The sequence below is a fragment of the Impatiens glandulifera genome, chromosome 6 (assembly GCF_907164915.1).
Source record: "Impatiens glandulifera chromosome 6, dImpGla2.1, whole genome shotgun sequence".
NCBI lineage: Eukaryota > Viridiplantae > Streptophyta > Magnoliopsida > Ericales > Balsaminaceae > Impatiens > Impatiens glandulifera.
The window spans coordinates 34,752,761-34,777,833 of NC_061867.1; the positions used below are offsets into that span (position 1 = coordinate 34,752,761).

At 34.0% G+C, this 25,073-nt stretch overlaps 1 protein-coding gene and 3 non-coding genes across 4 annotated transcripts; all 4 read right to left on the bottom strand.

The window, feature by feature from the left end:
* Positions 1 to 11,277: 11,277 nt before the first annotated feature.
* On the bottom strand, positions 11,278 to 11,366 carry LOC124944213. Its single transcript, XR_007099858.1, has one exon. It is a non-coding gene; the product is annotated as a small nucleolar RNA SNOR75 (small nucleolar RNA).
* A 172-nt stretch (positions 11,367 to 11,538) lies between these two features.
* LOC124944207 lies at positions 11,539 to 11,627 on the bottom strand. The gene has a single exon (XR_007099853.1). It is a non-coding gene; the product is annotated as a small nucleolar RNA SNOR75 (small nucleolar RNA).
* A 202-nt stretch (positions 11,628 to 11,829) lies between these two features.
* Positions 11,830 to 11,920, bottom strand: LOC124944185. The gene has a single exon (XR_007099833.1). It is a non-coding gene; the product is annotated as a small nucleolar RNA snoR8a (small nucleolar RNA).
* A 2,662-nt stretch (positions 11,921 to 14,582) lies between these two features.
* On the bottom strand, positions 14,583 to 22,548 carry LOC124943545. Its single transcript, XM_047484043.1, has 4 exons — positions 22,451 to 22,548; positions 21,820 to 22,312; positions 20,347 to 20,979; positions 14,583 to 14,702 (listed from the first exon to the last, which is right to left on the bottom strand). Exons 1-4 carry the CDS (start codon positions 22,546 to 22,548, stop codon positions 14,583 to 14,585), a joined length of 1,344 nt encoding a protein of 447 aa, XP_047339999.1.
* Positions 22,549 to 25,073: the final 2,525 nt, after the last annotated feature.

Genomic DNA, 25,073 nt, shown 5'->3' on the forward strand with positions numbered 1-25,073 from the left:
GTCTCATGCCTTTCTAATTCCTACTCACTCATTCCGTGAGGAGCCTCGAGTCAAAAGTTATGGATGTTTAAAGTCTCGGATGAAGAAACTATGAGAATACCGAAAATCAAATGAAGATTGAATTTCATAAAATCGTAACATGGGCTAGGATGTATTATTTGAGTTGATTCAAGAAGAGAATTCAAGATCATCGAGTTTGAAATCCACCATAATAAATTCGAGTTCATTGAGTTAAAAACCCGGGTGAGTGTACTAGTTGAAGAAAATGGTGTTAATGGGAGTTTGTTTTTAAAGGATATAAGATTAAAGAAAACAAAAGGGGATTTCATTTTTTTTATTCCCAACATACCCCTCAACGGGATATAAAAAGTGTTTAGTTATTTAGCCTTTGTCATTTCTTGGTCAGTTGGAAAAATAACTGTCAAAGAGGGTAGAGAGTTGTTTTGGCGTGGGTGGACAGATCAGGACAAACCTCATTTTGGCGTGTGGAAGAGCAGATCAATACATAACTCATCTTGGCGTGGAAGAACAGATCAGGACAAAGATCTTTTGGTGTGTGGAAGAGCATATCAATCTAGAAGAGAAGTGACCGATCGCGAGGAGACACCAAATCAAGAATGCACGAAGGCGATTCCGACGAAGATCGCTATTTCTCTAGTGAGCTCTGTTCATTCGTTTGTTCCTTTGTTTTCAACAGTTCAGGTAAGCTTTTCTTGATCCTAGCCTTCGTCTTCAGTTTAGGACGTCGGTTTTGTACACCGACGTCAACTATTTGTTAGATGAATGATATGTTGATTGATTTTACAATTTATTCATAGTTTTCATAGATTTAGTTGATTGTTGGTTCACTTTAGCTACTAAATGTCCTAATTAGGTTTAGTTTAGAACTAGAAAGGGGATAGGTCTCGACTAGCCCTAATCTTAAGTTTGTCGTTGTAGGAAGCGTAAAATTACAGTCGTCGGAGGAGAGAGTTGTAGATTGGTTCATCAGGTGAGCTTTAAAGTATTTCTCCTTGGTTGTGTAGGCTCGAGTGGAGCTCTAGAAGACGGAGAAGCTTCCTACGTCAACCGTTGAGTGGATTCCTCGATGAACAGACCGTTACAATCGGTAACTGTCGTACGTTTCTTTAGATCCGTAGGGGAATCCTCCTTGATTCCTCTATACTCTATAGGTATGGCAAAGTGGAACTAACGGTTCGGGTACCCGAAGGAACCGAACCGATCGATTTGGATAGTTTCTTTGATTTTCGGTTCCGGGGAGAAATTGGGGAGGAACCGATCGGTTCGGGTACCCAATGAATAAACTGAGTCCAAAACCGAACCAAAAACAACTTAATCAAGAATTTACTTCTTTCTCTTCGTCTGCTGCACATCTGGTTCCCTCCGTCCACCGCCCAAAGAAGACGTCTGGTGGACCTCTAGTTAGGCTTCGTCCGCCATCCAAAGAAGTCGTTCCCTCCGTCAACCATTTTAATGAGCAATAGTCTTTCACCCATGTCTTGATTGCTGACAAAATCTCAAGACCATTGACAGCATAAGGATAATCCTCTATTAGAAGGCGTTACTAGTAAAATGAGCAATAGTCTTTCACCCATGTCTTGAATCCTGGTGAGTTACTGAGTTCAATCAAATCTTTCCTATTATCGGTTGATTTGATCTTAAAGGTTGTTGTTAAATATGTTGTTTCTTCTTCTAATATTTATGTTCAGATTTAAAAGTAAAATGAAAGATGCTGTCTGAGATGATATCTTGCAAGTTTTAATCAAACCATTTGACCTTTTCTCGGGATCGAGCTTTTGTGAATCCATTCATTCTTGTTTTTGGGTAAGATTGTATATTATGTTTAAGGTTAAAATTTAAACAAGACGTTGGACTCAAATATCTCTTTCCTTGCTTTCTCTTGCCAATCTGGATGCATGACTAAAATTATCAATGTCCATGTTAATAAGCAAGAAGTAGTTTCATGACCAGTTAGGTAGAATTGCATTCTTCAATTATCTCATCTATTGTCATTCTTATGTGTCTAGTTAGATTGCAAGACAATTTATAATAAGTTATTTGTGCCAGATTGTCCAGTTCTCATTTCATCTTCTTTCCTCTAAACAATAGTTCGAAGCATTGAAGTGATGCTTCTATTTAAATTCTTTCTTCTCAAAATTTGAAACCTGGAATGTACATGGATACCATAGTTTCCATGACTAATCCTAGAAGATCTTTCTGGAGCTTAAGCATCTCTTTTCCTTCATTAGAATTGCTACTTTTGTTGCTTCCAAATGTTGTTGTAAAAATGATGTCCCTAATAAGATTCTAAAACTCTGACCAAACATCTATCTCACCATTAGATCTTCCATCCAAATCAATTTGTCTCCCCCATTGTTCTATCATCTTCCCGCAGCTAGTAGATAATACGATATCATACCCTATATGCGAAATTAATTAAGACAAGAACACAATTAGTTCCTTCATCTCTTCTACAGGAAGTCTGTAAGGAGTTACTTTGATTCCTTTCTTAACAAAGGCTTTTTGAAGCTGTTTTGGCTTCCACCATATTGAATATAATACTCTTGTAGAAATATACAATAACAATAGTAGAAGAGTAGTGATCAGTACTAGAAACAAGAACATCTGCATGTTTTTCATTTTTATTTTTTATTTTGATATTATTGATTGTGATTCATAATTAGGCTTAATCATTTTGCTATATATAAAGTTATCAGTGATTTCTAATAAGCTTATTCTTGCTGACTTTAATCTATTTTTTGGAAAGAAGATATATGTTATTTTAGAATTCTAAGTTTGAATCTCACTATTATGTTGCTATAAAGAAAGCATTAGATAGGCTTCTTAGTTTAAATGATTATACATATTTAAATAACTTGTCAATGTCATAAAGAAATCAGAATATGATTATACATGTTTAAATAGGCTTAATAGTTTAAATTAGTATTATTGTTTTAAATAATAAGAGTGTATTATTTGATAACACAACAAAATCTGTTAGGGAACACTTGAATCGTGTTGAAAATTAAAGAGAAGAGATTAGTGAAAATGCTACTCCAAAAAAAATATAGAAGTAAGATTTGGGAGCATTTCACTAAGGAGAGTATTGAATGGATTCCCAAAGCCAAATGTAATTATTGTGGTAAATATTTAGGTGGTTCTTTAATCAATGGAACTTCACATCTGTTTAAACATCATGGAAGATGCAAGAAAGTGCAAAAAGTAGATTTCTTGAAGGAAAACCAAGTTGTTGAGACTAATTCATTTACTGATGAAGAATTTCGAAGACATGTTGCAATGATGATCCTTTTCCATGACTATCCATTATCTATGTTAGAATACATCAAGTTTAGAGATTTACTTGAATATGTTCGTCAAAAACCTATGCGATTTTCTTCGAGAAACACTACAAAAAAAGACGTGTTAAAGATTTATGAGGCTGAGAAAGATAGAGTAAAGCTTTTGCTAGAAAGAAATGAATCAAGAATCGCTATCACCACTGACATGTGGACTTGCACATACCAACGAAAATGGTATATGGTTGTGACAACACATTTTATGACGATAAATGGATGTTGCAAAGTTTTTTATTGAGATTTATCTACGTACCATGTCCACATAAGAGCGAAACTTTGGTCAATGTGTTAACGAATACATTGCTGTAATGGAATTTAAACTTCAAATTGTCAACCATCACCGTTGACAATTTCTTTACAAATGACGTAATGGTTCAAGATGTGGTGCGTTGGTTGTACAAAAGTCATTTATTATCTAACGGTGAATATGTCCATATGCGTTGTTGTGCACATATTTTAAATTTGATTTTTAAAGATGGACTAGATGTGATTAAGTCGTCAATTGAGAAAGTACGTGATAGTGTTGTGTATTGGTTGGCTTCGCCTAGAAGGATTGAAGAATTTGAAGATAATGCAAGGACACTTGGAATTCACATGAGTAATAAATTGTCTCTTGATTGTCCAACTCAATGGAATTCAACTTTTTTCATGCTAAGAACTACTTTGCAATATAAGTTGGTTTTTTGTCGATGCTCTCTTCGGGATAGACAATACAAACACGAGCCAAACGATAATGAATGGGATCTTTCCCAAGAAGTATGTGAAAGACTTGAACTATTTTTTCAATGCGACTGAGCTGTTTTCTTCAACAAAATATCCTACATCCAATATATGTTTTGCTAAAATATGTGAGATTAAACTGACTTTCTCTACTTGGATAGAGTCTCCCATTTAAAAGATTCAAGATATGACAATTTTAATGATGTCAAAGTTTGAAAAATATTGGTTAGATACACATATTTTGATGGTTGTTGCTTGTATTCTGGATCCGAGGAGTAAATTGAAGTTGATTCAATATTATTTTACACGTTTCTACCCAAGTGAATGGAAAACAAAGTTAGATGAAGTGCGTCAAAAGTTTTATCATTTGTTGAAGGAATACACAAATGATATTTCCAATGCCCCACTGACCACGAGTGACAGAAATATTCTTCGGTCAATGAGTACTATCTATCCTGCAGACTTCACTAGCTTTTGTGAGAGCGACGAATATATAAGCACACAAATGAAATCTGAGCTAGATATGTATTCGAAGGAAAAAATGCTCCCAACAACCATGAATATTGATGTTCTTGCATATTGGAATGGTAACATTAAATATCCCACGTTACGAGCAATTGCAAGAGATTTGTTGGCGATTCCAGTGTCAACAGTTGCTTCAGAGTCTGCGTTTAGTACAAGTGGTAGAATTGTTGGCTCTCATCGGAGTAGGCTTAATGTGGAGATGGTGGAGGCTCTTATATGTGCAAGAAGTTGGTTATCAGGTATTGTTAATAATATTTTGTAAAATCATATAGCTTAATTAGTTGAAAATAAAATATATATTTTACTTAAAATATAATAATTGTACTCTCAATATATTGAGATGATGAGTTTTTCCTAGTTGTAAATGGTAATTGGTTAGAACAAATAGATGTAACATGTATTAACTTTATTTAAATTTGTATATAGAATTACTTAAAATTAATTTTTATTTATCTTATTTTAAAAGGGTAAAAAGAATAGTTTGAAAAGTGAAAATAAATATTAAATTATTAGTTTAAAAGAAAATATATATTTGACTTAAAAAATATAATAAGTGTACTCTCAATATATTGAGATGATGAGTTTTTCCTAATTGTAAATTATAATTGGTTAGAATAAATAGATGTGACATGTATTAGTTTTATCTAAATTTGTGTATAGGATTATTTAAAATTAATTTTTATTTATCTTATTTTAAAAGGGTAAAAAGAATAGTTGAAAAGTGAAAATAAATATTAAATTATGGATTGGATAAAAAAATTAGATAGATTAAAAAAATCCTGAATTTCAAATATGAAATTCGGATCTGGGTTGGGTACCCGTCGGGTCGGAACCGTTAAGTTCGGGTCAATCGTGGGGCCAATTTTTCGGGGCAACTTCGGGTCCGGTTTGGTTCGGGTCCCCCGATACCCAAAAATTTTCCATGCCTGATAATCTACTCTAGTGAGTCGAAACATCTCACGAAGGACTCCTATAGGTAGGCGAACTTCTGCCGCGGCGAACTTTGTGGTTTTGAGGCAGCAACAATTAGATCGAAGCTTCACCGGAAAGATTTGAAGACAAATTTGAGGACAAAGACTGATTTTTTCTTTGATGCTGGACTCTGAAGACACCCGAGAAATGGATGAATGATGATGAAGACGAAGGACTTCGAAGCGACCTCTGTTGCTCTATCTTCAGATGATGAATATCTCTGGGCGGCCATAGCGCCGAGAACTATCGAAAGTCGGAAACGGGCCAAGAGGAAGAAGATGAAGATTTCTTTTATGTTTTGTTATTTCAGTTTCCTCCAGCTTTCCCAGTTTGTTCGTTCGGCCTTTTATTTTTTAAAATAACCTAAAACTTTAATTTCGAATTAATTTATTAATTCGAAATTAAATATGCCTCATTATTATTTTTGTTTTTTTAATTAGACCCTCAAAGTTTCATTTCATTTAATTTTAATCTCAAACTTTAAAAATCCAAAATTAATAATTTTTAAAGTCTTATTTGTTTCCAGATTTTAACGAACAACATTCAAATGATGATTCAAGTGTCCCAGAATTTTCAAATTACTTCAAATTTTCCAAAAAATTCGAAAGTATTATTTTTTTCAAGATATAATTATTTTCTTAAAGTTTTAAGCCCAGTTTGGAAAAAACGAAAATTTTAAGAAGCTATAACTTGAGTTTCATGAGTCGGCTATAACTTGAGTTTCATGAGTCCAAAAATCATGAAATTAAAAATATAACTTCTTAAGAATATTTTCAATGCCCGTAAAATTTTTAGAATTTTAAAACGTCTATTTTCGTAGTATCATATCTAGAGTTCAATCATTCCAAAAATTCCAAAATCAATTACTATGAGTTTATAAAAATATTTTTGACCATCGTGTGGAATTTCAGAAATTTTGGGAATCATTATTGTAAATGACTCATTTTAATGTGTTGTATTTAGAGTTTTCTCAACTCTAAAAAATTCATAAGGGAAATATTCAGGACTTTTGATGAATTTATTTTTCTTTCTTCATTTTAAAGGAATATATTTTTAATCTCTAATTTGAATCCTCATTCTCCTTAATCATGATCATTTTTCCTCAGGAATTGTGCCACAAGCTCTTATTTGCTTTAACCTTGTCTATGCATCATGAATAGGATTAGTCCCTTTTGTAGAATGGTTAAGATTTTCTCACACAAACAAAAGAGTTCTAAACTCAAAACGAAAACGTAACAATCTGTTAGAGTCTCCAAATTAAGGCCTTGGTCCTAGAATAATTCCAGCAACCTTTCTCGGCACCCTCTCTAGGTCCTATTGTGCACATGGGCTAGATTTCTAATTGTTGTTTTAATATTTTTGTTTTGTTTTCCTTTTCTATTTTACAAACCGAATTCTGTTATTTTCTAGTAGTTGTTGTAACCGAATATTCTGGGGCAAGACATCACCTATATAAGGCTGATCTTTCTTTCCTAAGGACCCATGAATGGAATAATGAAGATATGAACTTCACCCCCATTTGTCTATTATTATTTATTATGGACTGTTTGGTATAGACCAACAATATTTCTCTTCTCACCCTTTGTTCTTCTATCCCCTTATCCCAAATTCTCTATTAAAAACCTTCCACTGCCCTTTGATTATAGAATTTCTACCGGTCCTAGAGATCAAGAACTTGATTCTTGAGATCAGGAACCCATAAACACACCTTAAAAAATAAGTCGTAACATAATCCTTTAAACATCAACTAACTGATTACTTAGGAGTATAGACTGTGTGAAGACAAACATATAAGACATAGCTTTGTAGGACCTTTCTTAATATGTAACCAAACACCGGACTCTTAAAACGAGTCTATGATTTTATATTCTTTAGATTCTTTGAGAAGAAGACTATAGTGGTGACTCTAAATTCAATTAAATCGATACATCCGTGAGTGATACAATTTAAAACTTGTACGGGCCAATCAAAAGGACTATGCTAGAGAACTCTATTTTTTGTTCCTCGTCTCTTTTCACTTTTTACGGAATGCAGAGGAAGGTAAGTTAATGGGTTCTTCAACATAGTTTTCCTTAACACACGAAAAACGTTGTTTCATAAAAACAGTGCGTGGATCGAACCTACCATAAAAATCTCTCGTCTCCTATTGTGGGAGCATGTGAGGAAGGTAAAGCATAGGGTTGATAATTTCCAGATCGCACAAACCGCCCTTAATGACGTGATAATTTTTATGAAAACGAATATAAAAATTTCAACTTCAAACTCGAATATTGAATCAGAGGGTGATTAGAAGCTTAGTGAGAGTTGGAGAATAATCCTTAGCTATTATGGAAGCTTCCTAAACGCCTGGATAAGAGCTTTAAGGCTTTACACGAAAATTTTTAAATCTAGAAAGCTTGATGCTTAAATGTCGGATTTTTAAAAAGGTTTAATTGAGGGCTTGAGAGTGAATCTTCTTGCATTCGATTTGTTTAAGGGAATCTATTTATAGTCTTTCCATGTCGGTTCATCAATCAAGTGGATTGGATTAAGTAAAATAGCCATTGATGGAATTTTAGTTGTGATGATGATCATGGGCGTAGAGGAAAGGATCATCAGAGTAGGGTGATCATTTCACCTTTTGAACGAAATTATAAGGTGGAGAAACGACAAAGTTTATCTTTAAAAAAATCAAAGATTGATGTCGTTCTCATTTGTTCGGCGTCGCGAGGAAGACGGCGATACATGGTGAAACAACGTCGTTTTGGGTGAGAAATCGAACGCGGGATGCTCCGTTCACGTTTTGTCTACAATAGGGTGTTTCGTCGCGATTCTACTAACGACACTAAAGCGCGCGTTAGTTTATCATGTGCTTCACGAGCGCACTCTTCATTTGTTGCAGTGGGCGACGCGAATGGCTGCTAGGATGAATATTCAGTGTTCATCTGATGCCTTTGTTATATTATTTTAGTTCTTTCGGATTTTGGCCACACAAAATCACGTTCCTTTTTTAATTTAAAGTTTATTTGAAATTAATTTTTCTTTTGTCCTTTTGGGGTTTTAATCTTAAAAATATAAAAAAATATTTTTAATAAATATGACATATATTTTGTCAATTTAATTTATTTTTTAAGTTTAATAAATATTTTATTTGAGATTAAATGGATACAAAATTTATTCTAAATTATTTATTTTAATTCTTTTTACTTTTTCTAAAATTAATTTGAAATAAAATGATTATAATATTTATCTCAAATTATTTTATTTATTTTTCTTTGTCATTATTTGTAACCTCGGAAAATTCCTTCCGCAACTTAGAATATGTCGAATGACATGTGGCAATACGGGGATCCGGGATGGTTTGAGGTTCGATGCATTTCAACTTTGGTTTGCGTGCCAAAAATATTTTTAAAATAAAATATTTATTTTTAAAATTTTTAATAGTACCTGGTTAGTTTTTAAAATTAACGATGTAGAAATAATTAATTTTGTTCAAATTTTAATAATTTAGGGATCTATGTTAATCAATTGATAATTTGATTTTAAAATCCGGTTTAAATTAATCAAACATAATTAATTTAAAAAAAGATTATTTATTTGAAAACATAATCGCCAAATAATTTTAGAAAAATCAATAAAATGGACGTGTATAAATGTATTTTTTACCAAAGTTTTCTTAAAGTGTTCGTTAGCCAAATAATTTTAGAAAAATCAATAAATTGGACGTGTATAAATGTATTTTTTACCAAAGTTTTCTTAAAGTGTTCGTCGTTATTTGGTTACGCTCAGGAAAGGACTTTCGCGCTATAACCTCCGCACCCGTTGAAATTGTTTTATTTTTTAAACAAAGTTTGACTATCAAAAAAATTATTTATAACGTTTATTTTCTTTAATTATTAGTCAGGGGGTCCTAAACAAAAATAATTTTAAATTACGTAAATAATTGTACAAAATTATTTAGTAGTGCATACGTGCGATTGCGGTTATTTAAGATTAAATATAATACCTAAAAAAGATATCAGAAAAGTATTAGAATTGAAAAATAAATTCCAAATGGGGCATTAGTCAAAATATTTGTTTAGGAAATATCTCCAAAATATTTTAAAATCATTTTCTGACCTCTCGAGATTATTTAAAAATGTATTGGGTTCCAAAATTATAAAAATAATTTTGGGTTTTGATAAATGGAAACCGAAGAGGCCTTAGGAAGAGAGTCATAGGGCTTAAGTCTGTTTTTAGCGGTCGAAGTCTAGATGGGTTTAATCTAGATCGAGGGCGCTCTAAATCGGGACTCGAGATACTCAATTAGAGTACTAGAGTTTTCGACGCCAAGGTTCGAGAGGTTCGGTCCTAAACTATATTTTTCGGTCCTATTTTTGGGAGTCTCAATCCCAGATCAAGATTTCTCGATCATGGGTCCTGGAAGTCTCAGTTCCGGGTCAGACCTCTCGATCCTGGTGAAAACCGTCAATTGGATTTTTTTCGATCCTCACTCAAGAAGACCGATCTTAGGGCTCGGTCTTTACTCAAGAACACCGGTCCTTGGTCTTAGTCCTAGGTCATCCTTCTTGATCCCTAGGTTCAGCCCTAGGTTGATCCTTAGTTTCAGTCCTAGGTCATCCTTCTCGGTCCTTGGTTCTACAAAACTCGGTCCAAGAAGACCGAGTGTTCTTCATTTGGTTCAAAAATTACAAGTTTATAACTTTTTGTATAGATCATGAAAACATAATCGATAAGTTGCTAACAACTCATGGATGTAAGGATCATAACCCCTAATTCTAAACCCGATCAGTCAAGCCCTAAAACGATTGATTTTTCAAAACGATATCTAAGGAAATTTTGGAATATATTCAGTTAGGTCATCTTATAGCCTAATTCTTGTTACAACAGATTCGAAATGATGTTTACAATCGAACTCGACAAGAACTCTTGGAGTGCGCATGAGTTAACTAAAGGCAACCTTGACTTCAACTAAAGAAAAGTTTGGTTTTGGTTCTCCATTTGGAACCCATGACCTACCAAATTCACAGTATTAAAGTTTACAGCATTCTCGAACCAACCCTTGCCTATCATGTAACACCCACGAGTCCAATTCATCCCCTGGAGCCCGATAGTCTTCTAGGAAGCCAATCAAAGAGGACAGGACTTTATGAGGACATAATTCAAAATATGATACACCAATCTAAGCCCATGACCTACAAAAATCTTTCTTATGGATCAAGCTACGACCCTACATAAGCCTTGAGTCATCATTCAACTTCCTTAAGCCATGTTTTCCTTCTTGAAGCCCGATGGTCACTTTGAAGACTATCTGAATGTAACCAAAACTTTGGTGTAAGATATTTTGAGCTACAATGAACCATTGGATGTGTCCTGAGACATCATTCATCGGCGACAAATCTAAAAATCCGTTAGAAGCCAGAAACAAGGCAATGATTCAAGCTGAAGTATGCCTAACTTCAATCATTGAGAAGTTAAGATGTGGTGCACTATTTTGGGAGAACCACATATGTATTTAATTCTAAGGAGGCCACAAATTGTGCTTTATAACAATAAATTGCCCCTAAACTTGTGTGAAGATGTATGAAGATCAAGATCCTTGCTCTGAAATGAGTGTATTGTACTCACTTGATAAGCATCATTTATGAACTTTGTTGGCATTGGGAAACAAATAAACATACTGTAATTAGAAAAAACCAGAATTTAAAGATAAAAAGAATTGGGTCTCTCTCAGACAAATGCCTCGTTTTGTCATCAATGATGAATGGAATGGATTATATATCAGACTCGTCATCGTGTTGATCATCACTGAGAAACCAATAATGAAAAGAAACCAACTTAAAACTAAAGCATGATATCCAGGGATTGGTTTGAATTTGAAGCATAACCCAAGCATCTAGAATATAAACTGAGGCTTTAAATATCAATTTTTATAGATCTGCAACTGTGTAATTAGAAAACATGAAGTCAACTAAAAGGATTGTGTTTCTCTCAGACAAATGCCTCGTTTTGTCATCAAGGTTGAATGGAATGGATTATAAATCAGACTCGTCATCGTTTTGATCATCACTGAGAAACCACAATCTCATAAATTAAATAAAAATGAAAACAAGCTAACTTAAACAAAACAAAATGATCAAATCCATTAATTGGTAAGCATCTAGAGAAAATAAAATGGGGTTTCAAAAACACCACCTTTATTCTTACGATCATACCATGAACGCAAAGAATAGAAAGAACCATTGACGTAAATCAAATTTGGGAAATTGATCGAACAGAGCGCTCATATTCTATGGGTGTATAAAGAGTCTGTCATGCAATTATAGCATTCAGAACGAGGAATTATCTTTTATAATCATCACGCACCAACTAATCAGAATTATCAACAAGAACAAACAAAACTAAGACTAAAAGATGAAAAACAAGAAGCTATATTGGATTGAGACTGGTGAAAGGCGGATCAGTTAGGTTCTCTGGAGTAAGTAGGAATATGGGTTTTTGTTATATAGAGAATAAAGATGACATCTCCCTCCTCTTGTACAGACTCAGGAGCTTCGGTCAGCGGCGATATCTTGATATGGTTTTCTAAAACCCTAATTATTTATTTATACAATAATATGGGCCGGACCCTCTCTTCATGGTCTTTGAGCTAGGGTTAGTATAATATGGGTTTACCCAAATCCAACCTTAACCCAAACCCAAAATATTAATTTGGGTTGGTTAATATGGGTTAGGTTGAGTATGGGTTGTGTTGAGTATGGGTTGAGTTTAATTTGGATTGGGTTAGGGTTACCCAAAATATTTAATATGAATAGAATAAATAGGATTAAATTTGTTCATCTATAATATATATATATATATATATATATATATATATATATATATATATATATATATATATATATATATATTCAAATTTCAAACTTAAAACAAAGGACAAAGTTTGCACTCCAAATAATTGTATATGGCTTTCTGTAATGTCTCCCAAAGGGGAAGGAACAAATGGTTATGCATTTGGATTATTTTTTTATTTATTTAATAATATTTAATTCGGTTCAAAATCTAAGTTAACTAATGATACTGATAAAATTTATTTTTAAGCAGAATAAAACCCTCGGAGAAAGATAAAATACTTTCGGTGATTGTGCTTAGCGACGAATGCGATAAATGCTCTCGCAGTGTTTCGGTGATATAGCTGTCAAGAAAAATTAATGTCACCGAAAGCGTTTATCGCCCTCGGAAATATTTAATTTCTATTATGGAGAGCAAAGTCAATGCTCTAATTGATAATAAGTCTTTCTAAAAAAATATATAATATGAAATCTGAATAATCCAGCAAATATCAAACAAAAATAATACTCCTTTTCTGAAAGGTGAAATCTGAAATCTTCATGTCTTTTTTTTGCAACTTACAGTTTTTCTCCAATTCTCTTGACTTCTTATTCCTGCCATTTGAATCATCACAAACTTTGAAAGTCCCTTTCAATACTCCTATGATGGATAAGGAAGATTTATTCGGCTTAAACATCACTTTAAGTTTCACAAGATTCTCTAATTTCCTTCAATCTCATACCTCATATGCCTTCTGCCATCGTTTCTTTTACTTTGGCCAACTACAATCCTCAAATATCCTCATGGATAGATACATTTTCTTCGTCAATCGGTAATCTCTATCCTAAATCTTTTAGATCTACATGTTCTTATCCAGATTTTAGATAAGTTGCAGGCGACGACGATGATCTGGACAGAGAAGATAAAGAAGACAACGACGATGGTTCTAGTCGATGAACCAGATCCAACAGATACAAACTCTTGCATCAGTTGCAGGAGGCGATGCTGATCAGGATGACGAAGATGAAGAAGGCGACGATGACGGTTCTAGTCGATGAACCAGATCCAGCAGATACAAACTCCTAAATCAGTCGTAGGCGGCGACGATGATTAGGACGGCGAAGATGAAGAAGGCGACGTCGACGGTCGATGAACCATATCCAGTAGATACAAATGAAAACTCTTATTCTTCTTCATCGTCGCAAACTTCAGATTTGTGCATATGGTAATACATATTAGAGATCTATATACAAATTATAAAAGAAATACACTGCATTGTGATCTATTTTTAAAAAACATTTTTTTTATGGACTAGTTTGAAAATTCTGGGACGCTCTTTAAAAATTTTATTTTGAAAACTTGAGGGGAATTAATTTTAATGTTTGAAAATTTTAAATTTAAAAATGAGGCTTTGTAGACAACTCCATATCTTACATTCCCGTCGAATTTGGGAGAGATTGAGAGTTTTTTAATGGGAAGTATGTCATAGGCCTAATTTTTTCAATTTTAATTAATCCTCACGACTAGAGAGTCACCTCCTAATTTTAAAAATTAGGAAATTAAGAGATATGAGTTCGGCGTTTGGTTATGTGTGGGAAAGAGTTTTTTAGACGCTATGTTCCACAACTCCCCTAAGGTCTCTACTAATTAATTTTGGCTTTCTTTAAAATTTCTTAAGCTTTACATTTTAGAATTTTCCATTTTAAACAATTTAAAGAGTTTGCATGAGATAAAAAAGGAATAAACAAAGACGAAAGAAAGCTGAAGCAAATAATCCACACATAAAATTATCGTAAAAATCAAAACTAGGCAAGTTATTAATCAAAAAATAATTGGCCTAAGTCTAGATTAATTTTCAAGAATTTAGTGAATTATTTAAAGGGTCTAAAATTTTATTATTTTTGGGGTTTTTTATTTAAAAAGAATTTTTAAAAAAAGTCCTAAGTTTAAGGAAAATCTTAAATCTAAGCTTGGGCTAAGTTCAATTTTAGTTAGGGTTTAATTTTAATTTTTTTTTTATTTTCTAACCTAGGATCAAACAAGCCACAAACCTCAAATTAAAAATTAAAAAAAAAAAGCAAAAGAAAAAAAAAATAAAAGCAAAAAAGCTGAAGGAAGGCAGCAAGCTTCGGATGGAAAGCGTCATTATCCTCGTTCAGCAGCAGCTGCAGCAGCAGAGCAAGCGTCGCCTGCGAAGCGTCAGTAGGTTGGTTCAGCAGCAGTTGCAGCAGAGGGAGCGTCGTCTGGAAAGCGCTGGTATCCTGGTTCAGCAGCAATTGCAGCAGGGCAAGCGTCGTCTGGAAAACGCCGGATTTTCACCTAATCCTAGCTAACAAACTATTTGGTGATCCAAATGGATCCCAAATTGCATAAAAGTTTCCAGAAAGTCTTACATCCTAATTATAATATCATGCAAATGATGAATTAAACCAAAACAATTTTTTTATATCTTCTCTTTTCCTTTCTTTTAAACCTAATTAGATTATTAATCGTATACACATATAAATCCTAGATCTAATTTTATAAAAAAAAATCAAAACAATTTAAATGGCCAATTCAAGGGCGGATTTTGTTTTTTTAAAAGGGTATAAGAAAACAAAAGTTTATGTTTTTTACTTACTGTTTTTTCTTGTTTTATTTATTTTTTGTTTTGCTTAAAAAAAGATTAATATATACACTATGTACAAGTAGGAATAAAAAATAGACTAAACCAAAACATAATTTATTGTAAACTTATGCAAATATTTGATTTATGCTATAGACGAAATAAACAATAAAAAAATAAATAAAAGTTGTATAGAAGCTTACAATGGGGTTGCTTTCTTTGCAAAGAGGAATGAAAATTCTAAATAAGAGGCTTATGACCCAACAAAACTAGTTGGAGCTCTTGCTTAGATTGTTGAAAGAAAGAGGGCATATTTTTTTAGAGAAAGAAAAAAAAAAGTGCAGCAGAGAAGGTAGAAGGGTCGAGTTTGTTAGGGTGTTAAGAGGAGTATTTATAGGCAAAGCTATGAAACCCTAGAGCCCAAAGGCCCATTTAACACTCTTGACCTTTGTAATGAAAAGTTATTTCAAACATTTACAAATATTTAAAATAATGGAGCAATCTCCACTTACATGTAATCTCAAGTTTTCATCCAATGAGATTTAAGCTTTATTTAATAATGATGTAATACTTGGTCATTTTAATTTTTAATTAAAATAATCACCAAGCCTTCACGCTTCTCTTCAACACACGCGGCTTAATTATTCTTCTTTTGGCAACTTCTTCTTTTATTTTAACGACCTCTTATTTCTTTCTTTAACTTAGGGTGCTTCTCACGATTGTGTAGACACCACACCGTTATATTTTTTATTTTTGCACGTTATCCCCCTTACACACACCCCTTTATCCTACAAAAAATGATTTTGTTAAAAACACAAATAAATAATTTTATTTTTAATTATTCATATTTCTAAGGAACAATTCTAATTAAATAAATAAAATTCTAACTTATTCAAGAAATCAATCGCAAAATCTAATCTAACTAATTTAACAAACCACTCTAACAAACTAATCTAACAACTAATCTAATTAAAAGAAAACAAAATAAACCTAATGAAATTTTATAAAAACGTTAGTATATATTTTGTAAAATAATTTTTTTTATAAATACCCAAGGTAATTAATTAAATAAAACCTTGAATATTCTAAGTATAATAACTTCTCTAAGTGTTGTAACATAGACAAATTACTACCTTAACTTTATTAAAATCCAAAATCAACTATTTTAAAAAACTCAAGTGTTCTAAAAAATAATTAGTTCTTTTTTTATAAATAAATCGTGCAAAGAGCCCGTGAATGAATTCGAGAAATCTATATAGGCTCGGATTTATTAAAAACATAAACTATAAAATTGGGGGGGGGGTTGAAAATGAGTGTCTACAGAATGCCCCTCTTGGACAAAATTTGTAGAAAACACTCGGTTTTAGGAAAATGCGTGTCCAAGCTTGAAAATAGGTACTGCGTTTTGAAAACACCCAACTTATAGTTTATTTTGGATTCTTTAAATGAAAGGAGAACAAACCTGACGAGTCTCTTAGGAGACCCGTGTAATTTACTCTTCATTCTTCAAAAGTCGGTTTACCATCCACTCGCTGATGATTCACCTTTGTTTAGAATATGCATCACTCCTAGTTTATCGATCGTGTAAATTGAGTCTGGTGGTTTCAACCATGTTTCTACACACCTCGCCTAGCCTTTTAATTGTACATGAGTACACATCTTGACTTAGTTTGTTGATTGTGTTTTTATTACTCTTCTCATTGAGCAATTTAATAATCATTTTAATCACAACTCTATTTAGTGATTATTATAGATTTGAGTATTGTTTGTTAGTTTAGCGAAATACCATATAATCACAACTCTACTTAGTGATTATTATAGATTTAAGTATCGTTGATCAGTTTAGCGAAATACTATTTAATCACAACTCTACTTAGCGATTATTATAGATTTAAGTATCGCTGGTCAGTTTAGCGAAATACTATTTAATCATAATTCTGATTAGTAGTTATATAGATTTAAGTGTCGCTGGTTAGTTTAGCGAAATACTATTTAATCACAATTCTGCTTAGTGATTATATAAATCTAAGTATCCTTGGTCAGTTTAGCGAAATATTATTTAATCACAATCCTGCTTAGTGATTATATAAATCTAAGTATCGATGGTCAGTTTAGCGAAATACTATTTAATCACAATTCTGCTTAGTGATTATATAAATCTAAGTATCGCTGGTCAGTTTAGCGAAATACTATTTACTCTCAATTCTGCTTAGTGATTATATAGATTTAAGTATCGTTGGTCAGTTTAGCGAAATACTAGTTAATCACAATTCTGCTTAGTGATTATATATATTTAAGTGTCGATGGTCAGTTTAGCAAAATACTATTTAATCACAATTCTGCTTAGTGATTATATAGATTTAAGTGTCACTGGTCAGTTTAGCGAAATATTATTTAATCAAAATTCTGCTTAGTGATTATATAGATTTGACTGTCACTGGTCAGTTTAGCGAATACTATTTAATTACAATTCTGCTTAGTGATTATATAAATTTGAGTATCGCTGGTCAGTTTAGCGAAATACTATTTAATCACCATTCTACTTAGTGATTATATAGATTTGAGTATCGTTAGTCAGTTTAGAGAAATACTATTTAATCACCATTCTTCTTAGTGATTATATAGATTTGAGTATCGCTAGCCAGTTTAACGAATACTATTTAATCACAATTCTGCTTAGTGATTATATAGCTTTGACTATCGCTGGTCAGTTTAGCGAAATACTATTTAATCACCATTCTTCTTAGTGATTATTATAGATTTAAGTATCGCTGGTCTGTGTAGCGAAATACTTTTTAACCACAATTCTATTCAGTGATTATATAGATTTGAGTATCGCTGGTCAGTTTAGCGAATACTATTTAATCACAATTCTGCTTAGTGATTTAAGTTTGAAGTTAGACTTCCTTAATTTTCAAGGCATTAACGTCTTTTTCAGCGATCTTTGAAATGCTTTCAAGAATCGGTTCCGTACTTTCTTCCTTAGAGTGTGTCGAGAGGAAACCACATGTAACTAATATTCTTCGAGGTTCATGATGTCACTTTTAGGGACTTGTCTTTCGCCGAGACATTTTGCCCTGAGTTATTCGAGGGATTTGTTTGCTCGAATGCTTAATCTTTCAACCATGCACCATGAGGTTGAATCTCGCTTCTCAAATTCGGAGGTCAGTGTGCTTAAGATTCTAAGGCCTTGGGCTCTTTCTATACTCAGGGTATATTTAATAAAATCGGTACATTTTTGTTCTTGCATTCGTAATTTAGACAAGAGTCTAGATGAACAACAAATGGTGATTTCAATATCTCAACCTCTATGAGTATTGTTCTATTTTCTTCGGCCTCTTTTCTTTGTGACCGTGGTGTATCTAATAAATTCAAACACTTTGTTCTTTCTTGGAAATTAGATAGAATCTATATGAACAACAGTATTGTATTTCATATCTCAACCAACACAGTCTTTGTTTGATTAATTTTACTTTACTTGAGGTCTTAGATCTCTTGCACTTGACCTCCAATTGAAACGAGATATCGCCCTTGTTGATGACATGGTTTCGAGTTTGGGCATTTATCTTTTTATGAGCTCCCTCTTAAACATCAGTAGTTTAAGCTTTCGGCTAGGCTCGAGGTAGATCCGTTTGCGAAGCGCTTTACTCGGATCCCACCAATTACATTAGTTCTTCAAGAGATATCCATTGGGGAGAAAGGTATTTTCACGCATCCCTACTTATTTCTTGCACTCTCTCATCAGTTCGCTTAGCACTAAAAAAATTCAGGGGTCTATCTTGTTTTTATCTTCCACAACCGTCACTAGTTTCGACACAAGGGGTTTGATTGTTTAGGATAGAATTGTAATCCCAATTTCTCGTTGGCTTGAACTATGTGGGGATGTATTTTGTCCTAGCTCAAGATTGGGCTTGCTGGGGATTTGAGACCATACTTGTGAAAAGTTGCCTACGTATCTCATAAAAGGAGAAATCAGGTCTGAACGTAGTTCTGAAATTGTATCACGGATAGATCGTGATTCCACATTTCGTTGAGGTTGATTTTTTAGGTTTTTGCTGGAGTTGCAATTGACTTGAATTGTGGAAATTTATTAAGTGTCTGTAGGAGTGGTAATTGACTTAAGCTGGGGAGGTTGTTTAAGTATCTACTGGAGTTGCAATTGATTTAAGATGAAAATCTTTTAAGATCCTAAGCTGCTAGAGAATAAAGTGCTTTAGACATGTGTTAGGCGTTATATTTACTCATTTAAGCCAACTCTATGAGGATCTTTCAATCATTTCATTTTCATTAAATGCCCCTAGTGTCGATACAGGGTTTGATTTTTGAAAATGTTTAGGACTAAGCTCATAAAAGCTGCATACGTATCCCATAGCTAGGGGAATTCAGGTACAACGTAGTTCCATGCACGTTATTTGTGAAAAATATTGTTTTAATTTTTGTGAAAACGTTGAGATCCTAAGTCGAAGAGAAAAATACTTTAGCTTTGGGCGTTGTATTTTCTCAAGTGGGACTTTGTGAGGATCTTGTGCTCATTTTTATTTTAATAAAAATGCACTTAGTGTTGACTAGGAGTTTTTGGTTATGAGTCAACTCAGAGTGTGATTAACTCCCTTTTTGATGTATATATGCAATGGATGTATGCAATGTGATGTGAAATGAAAAGTCTATCAACTTCTTTCGATAATTGATAGTGGTGACCACACCCTAGATGGGCTGCCTGCGTACTCTTGAGAGAGATCAGGTCTGACGTAGTTCACAACTTGTGAAGTTATGAACTTTGATTGTATGGGATTCAATACGCATGCTTTAGACGAAGTATCTTTTGAGCATGTCGACATTGAAGGGTGCTGAGAGTTCTTCTCCGTCCAAAGTGGTCAATCTCATGGCGCCGCCTGAAAAGACCTTCTTGACGAGGTAGGGTCGTTCCCATGTTGTTTGGAATTTCCCTCTAGGGTCTAGTATCCATAAGTTCTTCTTTAGGACTAAATCACCTTTTTGAATGTTCCTAGGTTTCACTTTCTTGTTGAAAGCTCTGGTCATTCTTCTCTTGTATGCTTGCGCATGACATAACGCGTCAAACCTCTTGTCTTCCATAAGAGCTAGTTGGTTGTACCGTGACTTACACCAATCTTCTTCCACTACTTGCGTCTCGAGTAAAAATCTTAGAGTGGGGACTTCAATTTTAATAGGTTGCACTGCATCCATTCCGTAGACCAATGCAAATGACATTTCTTCCGTTGACGTTCGAATGGTTGTTCTATATCCCCATAAGGCATATAGAAGCTTCTCGTGCCAATCCTTGTACGTCTGAGTCATCTTCTTGATGATAGTGATGATGTTCTTGTTGGCTGCCTCTACCGCGCCGTTCGTTTGAGGACGATAAGGTGAAGATTTATGGTGTTCAATCCTGTATTCATCTAGTACTTTGAGTACTTCTCCTCGGAAATGTCCACCATTGTGTGAGATCAAGGCTTGAGGAACTCCATAACGTGCAATAATGTTGTTGCGTATGAACTTGGCAACATGTGATGACATGAGCACCTTGTATGATTGAGCTTCGACCCACTTTGTGAAATAATCGATAGCTACAAAGATGAATTCGTGTCCGTTTGAAGCGTGATGATAGATTTTTCCGATGATATCTATTCCCCATGTCGAGAATGGCCATGGTGAGGTCATATTGTAAAGTAGAGATACTGGGGTGTGCTTTAAGTTTGCGTAAACTTGATATTGATGACACTTCTTAACATATTCTACACATTCTCGTTCCATGTTCTGCCAGTAATAGCCAAAGCGAAGGATCTTCTTAGCGAGTGCTGATCGGTTCATGTTTAGGACACATGTTCCTGCATGTACTTTTTCCATGATTTCTGCTGCTTGAGGTTGGTCGATGCATAGCATGTTCTGACCGTCAAAGGAGTGCCGATATAGCTTTCCTGCGAGTAGCACGTAGTTGGTTGCGTATTGGCGTAGAGATCTCCTCTCTTTCTTCTGGAAATGTGAAGGATACTCTCCATGCTCGACGTACTTCTGTAGAGGTTCGAACCAAGGTTTGGGCGCCACTTCGGTGTTGGCAATCGTCATCTTCTCGAAGTCTCGTTTTTGTTTCTAACGAATCTTCAAAGACTTGATTTTGATTCCTTCTGGGATTTGCGTCATGACTGCTAACGTGGCCAAAGCATCTACAAATCGATTCTGACTTCTCGGAGCATGTGTGAATGTCACATGTTAAAACTTTGTCATTATAGTAGATAAGTGTTGATGGTAAGGTTTGAGATTCTCTCCCTTGACTTGCCATTCACCATTAGCTTGTAAAATGACTAAGTTCGAGTCTCCTACTACTTCTATACATCTTTCTCCTTTTTTATGAGCAACCTTCAAGTTAGAGATACATGATTCATACTCTGCTTCATTGTTCGTCACTTGATATTCGAGCTTGACTGAGATTGGGTTGTATGTTCCCATAGGATCGATGAGTAGTATTCCGATGTCATGGCCTTGTTTTCCTGAAGCTTCATCTAATAATAGCTTCTAGATTGTAGGGTTAATAGTCATCACTTCGTCGTCTAGGAATGCTAACTCCTCGTCGTCATCAACTTCGATTGGTTGGTCTGCGAGAAAATCTGCTACAACGCTCCCCTTGATAGATTTCTGAACTGTGTACACGATGTCGTACTCTGATATCATCATCATCCACTTATCTAATCTCGGAGACAAAAGTGTTTTTTGGAATAAATGATGAATGGGATCGAGTCTTTATACTAACTTGACTGTGTGGACTTGTATGTAATGTATTAACCTCTTAGTGACCCAAGTTAAGGCCCAACACACCTTTTCTATTGGCGAGTAATTAAGTTTGTAGCCTATCATGCGCTTGCTTATGTAGTAGACTACGACTTCCATCTTTTCCCCATTTTCTTGGGCCAGTAGACTACCCATTGCGTTTTTCGTGACTGTTAAGTATAGGATTAGCGGTACACTTGGTCTTGGTGGCATCAGAATAGGAGGATTCTTGAGGTATCCCTTTATCTTCTCGAATGCGTTCTGGAAAGCGTCATCCCAGACGAATCTTTCATTTTTCCTTAAAAGCTTAAACAAAGGATTGCATGTCATAGTCAACTTATTTATGAATCGACTTATATACTGGATCTTGCCTAGAAAGCCTCGCACTTCTTTCTCTCTTCGTGGAGGTGGCATTGCCGTGATCGCTTCTATCTTGCCCGGATCAATCTCAATTCCTCTTTGTGTGATCAGGAAGCCTAGCATTTTTCCTACTGTCACTTCGAATGTGCACTTCTTTGGGTTGAGCCTAAGTTGGAACTTCCTAATGCATTGTAAGAATTTGTCAAGATTTTGGATGTGCCCTTCTCGATCTTTCGATTTGACAATCATATCGTCGACATAGACTTCTACTTCCTTGTGGATCATATCGTGAAGAATCATCGTGGCAACTTGTTGGTACGTTGCTCCTGTGTTCTTCTTCCTAAAAGGCATGACTCGATAACAAAATATTCCGACTTCTGTGATGAACGTCGTCTTCTCCTTGTCTTTTAGAGCCATCAGTACTTGGTTGTAGCCTAAGAATCCGTCCATGAATGATAGGAATTGATGGTCTGCTGCATGATCCACTAACACGTCGATGTGTGATAGTGTGAAGCTATCTTTAGGGCTTGCTTTGTTGAGATCTCGATAGTCTACACCTACTCGGATCTTTTCATCTTATTTTGCGACTGGGACTACATTGGAGATCCACTCTGGGTAATCTACCACTTCAAGGAATCCCGTGTCGAGCTGTTTCTGAACTTCCTCTTTGATCTTGTCCACGATGTCTGCCTTCATTCTTTGGAGCTTCTGCTTCACCGGTTTTGCGTCTTCGTAAAGTGGTATGCGGTGTTGGATGATTTCTAGATCAATACCTGGCATATCTTTATAAGACCATGTAAAAACATCTTTGTTTGCTTTTAAAAGTTTAGTTAGATTTTCTCATTCTAAATCATTTAAATCTTTTCCGATTAAAATAATCTGAGGATCTTCTTCTGTGTTAAGATTTATTTCAATTATTTCTTCTACAGTGGAAAAATTCTCCTCTTGTTTATTTAGATATTGCCTCATCTCATAGGTCATTTCTGATTTAAACGTTTCATAGGAAGACATATAATCGAAAGTTTCTTCTTCATTTTTAAAATCATTGTTCAAAGTGCCCACAGACTTAGAGTTTTTAAAATAATGTTCTGCATGTGAATGAAATTCAGAAATCATAGATTTTAAGTTCGAATTCTTTTTAGCGAATGCATGTTTTGTCAAGTACGGATCTTTCTCCTCACTGTCCGTGACGTCATCAATTGGTTTTAACCTTAGGTACTAGGATGATCTTAGCGTCAATCAGATCTTGAATCTTCTGTTTGAGAGGGAAACAACAATTAGTGGAATGCCCTCTATTCTAGTGATATCCACACCACTCATTTGCGAACTTGCCCATTACTTGTCTCCCGGGTTCTGGTGTTAACGTTTGAATCAACTTCTTCTGCAATAAGTTTGAATCAATAACTTTAGTGAATAATTTAAAAGGTCTAAAATTTTATTATTTTTGGGGTTTTTATTTTAAAAGAATTTAAAAAAAAAGGTCCTAAGTCTAAGGAAAATCTTAAGTCTAAGCTTGGGCTAGGTTCAATTTTAGTTAGGGTTTAATTTTAAATTTTTTATTTTTTAACCTAGGATCAAACAAGCCACAAACCTCAAATTAAAAATTCAAAAAAAATCAAAAGAAAAAAAAATAAACCTAAAGCTATACATAAATATAAAATAAAAGCAAAAAGCTGAAGGAAGGCAGCAAGCGTCGGATGGAAAGCGTCATTATCCTGGTTCAGCAGCAGCTGCAGCAGAGCAAGCGTCGCCTGCGAAGCGTCAGTAGGTTGGTTCAGCAGTAGTTGCAGCAGAGGGAGCGTCGTCTAGAAAGCGTCAGAATCCTGGTTCAGCAGCAATTGCAACAGGGCAAGCGTCGTCTGGAAAACGCCGGGTATTCACCTAATCCTAACTAACAAACTATTTGGTGAATCAAATGGATCCCAAATTGCATAAAAAAATTTCCAAAAAGTCTTACATCCTAATTCTAATATTATGCAAATGATGAATTAAACCAAAACAATTTTTTTTATATCTTCTCTTTTCCTTTCTTTTAAACCTAATTAGATTATTAATCATATACAAGTAAATCCTAGATCTAATTTTATACAAAAAAAAATAAAATAAATCAAAACAATTTAAATGGCCAATTTTGTTTTTTTTAAAGGGTAAAAAAAACAAAAGTTTAAGTTTTTTGCTTACTGTTTTTTCTTGTTTTATTTATTTTTTGTTTTTCTTAAAAAAAGATTAATATATACAATATGTAGAAGTAGGAATAAAAAATAGACTAAATCAAAACAGAATTTATTGTAAACTTATGCAAATATTTGATTTATGCTACAGACGAAATAAATAATAAAATAAATAAATTAAAGTTGTGCAAAGAAGCTTACAATGGGCTGCTTTCTTTGCAAAGAGGAATGAAAATTCTAAACAAGAGGCTTATGACCCAATAAAACTAGTTGGAGATTTTGCTTAGATTCTTGAAAGAAAGAGGACAAATTTTTTTAGAGAAAAAAAATAAAATGTGCAGCTAAGAGAGAAGGTAGAAGGTGAGATTTTTTTAGAGAAAAAAAATAAAATGTGCAGCTAAGAGAGAAGGTAGAAGGTGGTGATGAAGGTCGAGTTTTCTAGGGTGTTAAGAGGAATATTTATAGACAAAGTTATGAAACCCTAGGGCTCAAGACCCATTTAACACACTTGACCGTTGTAAAGAAAACTATTTCAAACATTTAAAAATGTTTAAAATAATGGAGCAATCTCCACTTGACATGTCACTGAATGTCACGTTTTCATCCAATGAGATTTAAGCTTTATTTAATAATGATGAAATACTTTGTCATTTTAATTTTTAATTAAAATAATGACCAAGCCTTCACGCTTCTCTTCAACACACGGCTGAATTATTCAACTTTATTTTAGCAATCTCTTTTTTTTCTTTCTTTGACCTAGGGTGTTTCTCA

Excerpts from the sequence above, each read along its gene's own strand:
- LOC124943545 (XM_047484043.1), bottom strand. The coding sequence starts at position 22,548 with ATGGCTCTAAAAGACAAGGAGAAGACGACGTTCATCACAGAAGTCGGA. Across the intron at positions 20,980-21,819 it reads ATTACTCGCCAATAGAAAAG|AAGAAAGAGAGGAGATCTCT; the intron begins GTGTGTTGGGCC and ends TCACATTTCCAG. Across the intron at positions 14,703-20,346 it reads GTCCTCAAACGAACGGCGCG|GTGAAAATCCGGCGTTTTCC; the intron begins GTAGAGGCAGCC and ends AGCTAGGATTAG.